The 9,023-nt window shown below is 40.1% G+C and overlaps 1 protein-coding gene across 1 annotated transcript in view; it reads left to right on the forward strand.

Moving 5' to 3' along the window:
• The window catches only part of LOC118328771 (metabotropic glutamate receptor 7-like), a 119,918-nt gene that overhangs the window by 75,209 nt on the left and 35,686 nt on the right, over positions 1-9,023 (forward strand). Inside the window, exons 4-6 of the mRNA XM_035662670.1 lie at positions 394-457; positions 1,434-1,482; positions 3,586-3,599. Coding sequence (XP_035518563.1) covers positions 394-457; positions 1,434-1,482; positions 3,586-3,599 — 127 coding nt within the window. The remainder of the gene's footprint in view (positions 1-393; positions 458-1,433; positions 1,483-3,585; positions 3,600-9,023) is intronic.

A 9,023-nucleotide genomic window follows, 5' to 3' on the forward strand; every position in this document is an offset into this window, starting at 1 on the left:
CTCACACACACTGATACACACTGATACACACACTGAGAAAAATTCAGAATCTGACACTTTAATCTTCCTCCTGTCGTTAGCAACTGTGACTGGATGTTTCTTGGGAGTTGGAGTTAAACTGGACCTCAGCTTGTGCAACTGAAAGCGCCTGAAATAGAAACACCAACATAACACGATGCAGTCGGCGTTTGAGAGTCACCTCCTCTCCACGGTCTCTTTCATCCATATTGGAAATGTTTGTAAAACCGAAGATCCAGTGTGCAGAGGCTCGCTGGCGGCTCGAGGGAGGCGAGGATGAGGAGGCTAATGGCTCGGTGGACACAGAGAGGGGCGGACGATGAAAGTCACATTGAGCAGCTTCCTCCCAGCTCTCTCAGCAGGAGACCAGGACAGGTCTTGATCTGGACCGTGAGCCGTCTGATGGGTTTCCAGCAAAACCAGAGATGATTAGACGCGCGCACACACACACACACACACACACACAGATCGACATACCAAGCAACACGAGCACATTTCAGACTTCATACTCAGTGACGCTGCCTGCACAGATAGTCCTATATACTTATTATTATTCATATATACATGTACCTGTACATCTTTCTTGTTAATATAATTTAGTTTTCTGTTTTATTGCTTTCTTTCAAGCTCCTTTTATAAATATTTTAATATTCTTTATACAATATTCTGTATGTGTGGATGGAGCTACAGCTACATTCTATTGTTATATAATGACCATAAAGTAAAAACTTTACCATACCCTTGTATGGAGGCCTGCAACTGCCAAAATAAAAATAAAAAACAAATAAAGAAGTGACTCAGTAAATAGAATAATATGACATCAGATGCAGCTTCGTGGACAAATACTGTTAGCTAGCTTCATCCAGACTCTTGGCTGATCTGGTTGGCTTACGTTAGCTTGCTTGCTTGCAAATATTATCGCTAGAAAAATACTATCTGAGTGGATAAAGGCTTGTGAATATTGATTGACTCCCAATAGGAAGTTATTATTGCTGTGTGCATGTTTAGTTGAATATCAACTTGTCTTTAAGTTCTTTGATCAATTAATAGATTTATTTATTATTATTTATTATTGAGTAGTAGGCACTGAGACAGTGGGTAGGGACAGAGTTTATGGACAGTGTTTTAGGAACAGAGTTTAGGGACAGTGTCTAGGGACAGAGTTGTGTATCATGGATTGAGGACCATGAAGACAGCTGTCCTGCTCACTGACCTCTGTCTCAACCTGCCACTCTGTCACTTTTCATTAACGAGGACGGAGCTTGCGTTTGAACGCCGTGATGCAACAGGACAGCCACCAGCGACTGTTTCAAAACCAGAGAAAAGACAACTTGATTGACAGCTTCTGTTAGCGGTCATCAGGCGGCTGAAGAGTGGCTGCAGGGTGGAAGAAAGGACAGAATTAGCATAATGAGATATAAAACCCCTCAGGCGCAGTACTTGCTGCTAACAGCTAACAGCTCTGTGGACGGCAGTGTCGGCCCACTTCGGTTCAGACTGAAATATCTCAACAGATATTGGATGGATCGGCCTCAAATGTATATTCACAGCACACAGAAGTCAAATCCTCTTGATGTTGGTGATTCTGATTTGTGCAAAGAACTCCTCTAAAGAGATCCAGTGTTCGGTTTGTCCGTTCTGGGCTACTGTAGAAACATGGTGGTCCAACATGGTGGACTCTGTAGATAGAATCGTCTCATTCTGAAGTAACGAAAACATGATTCTTATTTTCAGCTGATTAAACACTAATGAAAACATACGGATGGATGGATATTAGATATCTGACAATAGATCCTCCTCAGTGTTTCACACTGGAGGTTTTACAGAAGACAGTGAATTTCATAATTTCCTGAGGTTTGTATAATCCAAAGGGTTGAAGCCCAGACCAGCTCACAGACTCTGATCAGGACCAGCAGCCAGTGAAGGGAAGCTACAATGGAGACGATGTGATCATGTTTTAGAGAGAGCTGGTTAAAGGTCTGCATTTTGGACACCCTGAATCCAAATTATCGAGTTCTGGCCAACAAACGCAAACATTACAATAACGATGAGATAAAAGCATTAATATTATTTATATGTGTTATCATTAAGGATCTCATTCTTGCAGTAAGTGAAGTAGATTCTTCACAGCCGTGTTAAATATATATATCTTAATTGTGAGTATTTACTCAGTATGTCGACATCTCCTCCTGCAGTCTCCTTCTATAGTGACGTTCACTGCAGCATGAATGTGAAGAAATGAAAAGTAAAGAATAGATCACAGAAACAGAGAAATATTCACAATGAGAAAAAAGATTGTATGTTTTAATCATTTCAACAATTTAACCCGAGAAAATTTCCCTCCAGTGGGAAATGTTGTTCTTCCAGTTTTTGGAGCCTGATCATGAATATTTCACAGCTCAGTCTCACAGATGGTTGTTGTGAAACCGACAGTCTGTCCTCATTTGACTCGTCAACCAAATAAAGAAACTGCATTCAGATTCAGAATAAATGGTCATCAGTCGATCTGTTTCCTTATTTGTGTTGTTATTGTTGAAATGTGTGTTTGTATTGTTGTGTTGTTTAATTTCTGTGTATGTTTCTGTAAGTGTGTGCTTGTCTTTCCACGTCTGTAACCTTTCTATGGGATAATTATCAGCTGTATCGAATGACTGGAAAAGCAGCTGGAAAATATAAACCTTTGTTAATCAAAAATATAAATACTCTAAAAACAGCATTAAGGTTGGCTGATGCATCAAACACGCTAACAGTCCGAAGGGAGCTCACAATCAATAAACTGGTTCAACACAACACAGGGTGGGCACTAAACCGGGACTGAAGAGAGAAACAAAAAGAACCAGGGATGCAACCCAGACAAACATCAACAACTACAGAAGACATCTCTGGTCAAGTTTCCCCAACAACTGCTATACAAACATGCTCCTCGTAACAGCAGTCCGCCACCGCCAACCGCTGCACTACACCGGGTCAATGACACTGGGTCCTCCTCAACAAACGCAGACAGTCCCACACCGCTATGTCTGCTCAATGTGCATCTCCTCGCACCAAATTAAACTAACATGGTGACATTTAGCCGTTGGACGTGCAGCGTGCTGGCTCCTCGTTACTAATCACTGTCCGGACCACCGAACTGGTTGGACCGACCGACCCATGGCGTTCAGACTGGCAAACAATAATGTAATCCAACACACCAGAAACTACAACGTCAAACACCTTTAAAGTAAAATCTAAAGCTTTACACATTTCAGATCACATTATGTTTTTGTACTTCCTCTCCGATCTGCCCTCAGCCCTGGAGGACTTAAAGAAGAGACGTTGCACCCTCAGTTGTATCTGGACTCTTCCTGCGATTTATTCACCTCGTAATTTATTTTCCAATCGCACAAGTTCTCTATTTTACTTTATCGCCTGTTGCTTCATCCTCCCTCTTCCCTCCTGTCAGCAGAGTAGCTCAGTGTGTCGACTTGAACTACATTCAATAAAAAGTTTTTCTTCCACCAGTTCGTTCTCGTATCACACACTGACATTAACTACTTTGTTTTAAGATGGCAGAACGGCGGCTCAGAGGAAAGAGACATCCGGTGGAAAAGAGGAGAACGAGAGAGTGAGAATGTAACTGCAGACCTCCGTCAGCTTCTGTGCTGTGATTTCTGTGATTTAATGTCTGATTGCTCGAAGGAACGACACATGATAACGAGGACACGATGAGCTTCATACTGGAGCAGATGAATCAAATTTATGAGGACTTTAATAAGTTTTACATGGTGACAGTCGTGACAGTGAAGCTCAGATGGTGAACGGATCAATATTAGCTTGTTCACATTGTCAATGTTAGCATATTAGCATTCAAATCAAAATTCTTACTCAAGTAAAAATACTTTTAATCCCATAAAACAATGATTCAAGTAAAAGCACAAATATTTTTTAGAGTAAAAGTAACATTAACGTAGAAGTTGACATTACGTTAGCTTAACTGCTTTCTATAGGACATCAATTTAAAAACCCAAAACACCACTAGCTCCAAGATAAGTTCATCATTATCATGAGATCAAAGATTAACATTTCACATGAAAAATTAACCTAGCTAGCTAACTACATTTCCACCCACAGTAAGTGCAACTTACTTCAGTGTTTCATCATCTGTCTTTGTTAGATTGTCGCTTGAAGCTGCCTCTCGTCATTATCACATCGTGGTCTAACGCAGACGTCAGAGAGCAGACGCGACAAAGGTGTAAATAGCAAACGTAGTTAAGTAAAAAGTAGATTACTGGCTTAAAATTATACTTGAATAAAAAGTAAAAGTACAGTCAACAATCAAAAAATCTACTTTTTCTTTAATCTGCGTTTCTTTTAATCTATTACTACTCTCTGGTTTCTACCACCTTCTTATGTTACCTGCTACAACTAAAAGTAACCTGTTAAAGTCAGTATACTAACCCGCTATAGAGAAAACTCAACCTCTCTCGCTGTCTCCGTTTTCTTTGGAAAGGGAAGAACAGAAGATGAACATTTTGTTGGGGGTGAATGTGTTTACTTTGATTGTCTGTATTGGAAGATATTTATTTAAGTATTGAAGACTGATTATGACTTAAAGCAGATTTTGCACAATCCAGATTTCAGATATAACAAATCCTAAAATCCTTCTTTAACTCTCCTGCATCTGTTTATGTGCAGAGCTCCTGCAACGGGATTCACTTAAATCAATGAGCTATAATTGATGTTTTATCCTCCATTCATGTGTTTGTTGAATCACATCGTCTGTGTTTACAGCAGAGACTGGTCAGAGTCCTGTTTTAGAGGTTAATTGTTCATTCAGTGTGTTTATGTGTGCATTGATATTCTGGCTATAATCGGGGGGTTTTGAAGCATCCGGTCAAATACTGACGCTTGGCCAGATGTCGTAGGCTTCAAAATACACTGGAGGCTGCTGTTGGTGTCCCGTGTGAGGCCCAGTGTAAACCTCTGCTTTAAAGTTACGTACGTAAGTTAACTGAAAGTGTTGTCTGTCACATCAGGTCGATGACATCAACCACACAAGCTTTGCGTTGAGTCTAACTGGACATTGCATATTTACAAGGTTGGATGGTTACAGATGGAGTCAGATACTGACTCTGGATTCATTGTTGGAGAGCTGTTATGTCGGCCATCTTTTTATACGTGGACATTATCAACAATGAGTTTGGAATAGAGCAGACAACTATAACCTATATCAGAGTGACCCGTTATGTACTAAAACAAATGCATATGTGACACAAAAAGCTATTTCTTATTTTTGGATGTAATCAGTTACTCCCCCAGTACATTTATTGTTGCTAACGTGACCACTGTTATTAGAGGGGATCTGACCAAACTGCAGTATTTCATGAGTTGGGAGCAACTGTGACTACAATCGGTCGAGGAGCTTTGAAGCCTCCAGTTTGGGCTTTATGGTCATCTCCATTTTGTTTCTTTGCAGCCAGTAGCCCTAAAGCATACCCTGCTTTATGGTCTGTTTTACTCTAAATGGGACCATCATTTACTAAATGAACATCATGCTGTATGGAAGAAGACTGAAACTAGAGACTGAGACCATTAATAAACTGAGAAGTCGGCTCATTCTCCATCAGACTGAATGGTATCAGTGTGTCATTGCAAACATTTTGTAATGGCCAGCTCCCCCTGCTGGCCATTACACAGAATGCAGGTTTAAGACACTTTCTGGAAGCTCCGTCTGTATATAAACTGTGGATGGTTGAGAACATGTTAGCGTATCCTGATTCTGAGAAACCTGGATACTGGTTTTGGCTCTGTGTGATGAATAACGAGGTTTCTCATGAACATGCTTTATCCAGGATGTAATCACAAACAGGATCAGGGACTCGTGTAAACACGCTCGCTGTCACGCTTCCTTTTAGCGCTCAGTGTTTTGACATTTTGTAAATTGTCACCCAGCGCTGTGAAGTGCAGTATGCAAATACGTTTGACCCGAAGTTGACCAGCGCTATCGCCGGCATGTCGCTAACGAGCACTCTCAGGCCGCGCCGCGTCCTCTCGCTGTGAATACTGAAGCAGCTCTTTGATATTCTGCTGATGGCCTGAGTGTAAAACGGCTCTGATGATGAAAGCCTCTCTCTCTGATTCATCCACTCTCAAAGCAAACCATTTATAACTTATTTGATCAAACACTGTGAAATATGCATGATGTTTCTACATATTTCTACATTTTAAACAGTCTGGTTTCAGGGATTAATGTTAGGGATCAAAATCTGTCTTAATCCAATCAACGTCCTCAAATACGATTTAAACAAATTAAATCTGCATGTTTCAGCTGTTTAGTTGAATAATAATCTAATTAAAATCATTTTTCCGAGTACACATTCAAACTGTTATTCCTGATCTGAGTCATTCTGTCAGAGCTTTAAAGTTCCTGGAAACTCAGTTTTAAATTTAATAGTTTCATAAAAAGTTTATTATTTATAAAAGCAGATAATACAGCTTTCTGATTGGTGCATGGAAGTATATCACCTTTTTCTGACAGAGCCCCGCCCACTTCAAACAGAAATACTGTAAAATAACCACATTTGTTTTAACTTTGGTAGAAATGTGAGGAACATATTGAGGAAACAGGTTTTAGGGTCTTTAAAGTTGTAATCAGCGACACGTGGTTACCGTGGTAACAGCACAGCAGCTCGTTAACAAACTGACACTATTGAAATAAAAAAACAAGTTAATGTTTTGCAATCTAACCCCAGTGACAAATACATTGTGTTTCCTGTAGATCCTTCACAATAAAAGTCGTGTTCGTCCAGCTGAAGTCGTTTATGTGAAGCAGCAGCAGGAATTGTTTGTTGGCATTAGCAGTAAGTTAATCTGGCTAGTTGTAGCAGAGTGAACAGGAAACAGATCAATCAGATCAATTTACAGTCAGTAACACTGGATTATATCGTTTCTAGAGAATGAATCATGTTATTGAAAATAAAAAGATCACAGAAACTGTCTGAAGGTAAAATGTATGAAGAAACATTATAATGAAGTTCCGCACTTAAATCTCCAGAAAACATGTTTGTTGTTACAGACTAAAACAAAATTAACTTGTGATGTGATCATTCTTACTAGTCGTGTATCCTATCGTGTTATAATCCGTTTACCAGATCTCGCAGCCTGTTTCCTCTCAATCCCCTGTGTCTGTGAAGACAATCTGAATCCAGGTTGGGAATGGTGAATTTATGACATTAAACTCTCCAAAGCTTGTGCAGCTCTTTCTTTTACATAAGACTCTTTTTATACTTCATCACTTCCTCTTACTCCCGGCAAAGTAATTGCTCCATTGTTCTGTCAGACACCCCTCATGTATTTTGAAACAGTTTTTTTAATGTTTTCCAGCAGAAAACTTGAGCAGATAGATTGAGTGGAACATCAGAGGGAAAGAGCTTTCTGTCTCATTCACTGTCTCTGCTTTGGATTTGGTTGAAGGTTCTGACTTTTGGCTCCAACGGGAGGATCAACAGGTCGGATTCAAGGTCGCAGGATGAATCCTTTGAGAGGAGCTCCTTCGGGACCAGTTTTCTTTCAGAGGCAGAAAGTCCACGCTGGCATTTAAAGTTCCCTCCTCAACTGGCAGTACTGAGACTTAAATGGCGTCGCCCTGTCGTACTTGTGGGTTTGAACTTTCAGCTTCAAAAGTGTCTTTGTTCAGATAATGTGCAACAACACCAACAGACTGAAACTGAAATTTGTATTCAGCGACGGAGGCATCGTATTTTCAGTTTGTACGTCTAGTTGGATATGTTTAGTTGACAGTCAGTGTCTGTCCCTCTCCTCTCTGAGTTACTGAATCATAATCACCAATAACAGATTATTATTAGCTTAATATTCCTGGGAAACATCATAAATGTAATTGTGAAGATTCCCTGATGAGGTTTGCTCTTTTAGCTCTGATGTCTGGAGGTTATGAATGCCTATTAATTATTATTATGTAGAGATTTTTTATTATGGTCCAATGCTTAAACACTGATAAAAAAACATTTTTGTTGTGAAAACCTCCATAATTATACAAGATATCTGTCAATTAACAAACAAATCCATGTAAAATTACACAACAAATACTTTATTTACTGTTAATGTCACTAATTTTACATCACTTTATTAATGTATTAACAGTAAAAAACTTGAATTTAACTTTAATTCATAGTGAACTAAATTTTCCACTAGCATTAACTGTAGGACTTTCCTAATAACTATACTTTATGTAGTTTTTTAGTGAATTGCAGGTAATTGGTCGATTGGTGGTAAAGAGATTTTTTTAAACGTCTCTTTTAAGTCAAGAAGAAATATAAAATTGAGAGAAGAGGCTTCAGGATTAATGAAAAAAAAAACATTTCAGTAACAAAAAGCTAATTAAAGCTAATTAAAATGTTTATTTATTAATCCTTAAGTAAAGCTCTGCTGCACTGAGTTGTGATATCTGGTTGCTTGAACTTGAGCAGCTTGTGACCTCCGCCCACCGAGCTTAATTCTGTTAAAGGGTTAAATGTCGGCCGTTTTGGTGCCGTGTCGCACTGTAGACGTATGAGGTTGTGATGAGCTGCTCTGAATCTCGGCACTGTGCTCGTTTCCAACAGTCGTTGTGAGCATTCAGCCCTGACAGCGCCCTGGCAGCGCCGCACACTTCGACCTTGCAAGTTTTGACACTCGCCACCATAACTCCAGGAGTCACTGGTTGGAGCAGAATGAGGCCATAACTCAGTCCACAACCACACACACACACACACACACACATACACACACAGATGTATATGGTTAGCAGGCCGAAGCTGGTTTGAGTTAGCATGGAGCCAGTCACACTGTGTGAGAGCCTTACCCCCTGCCTGCTACTGCCACCCTCCGCAGTCTCTTTCCTTCTTTCTGTCTCTCCACCTCTCTCTTTCTTTTGCTAAATATGTGTGACAGTCAGCCACTGCTCGCCAGGGCCGTAGTTTACCGTCCGAGTTCCCAACGCCCTCCGAGACACACCCACAGACATACAA

This window comes from Morone saxatilis, unplaced genomic scaffold, assembly GCF_004916995.1.
Source record: "Morone saxatilis isolate NCDOM2014 unplaced genomic scaffold, NCSU_SB_2.0 Contig18, whole genome shotgun sequence".
In the NCBI taxonomy this organism is placed as follows: domain Eukaryota; kingdom Metazoa; phylum Chordata; class Actinopteri; family Moronidae; genus Morone; species Morone saxatilis.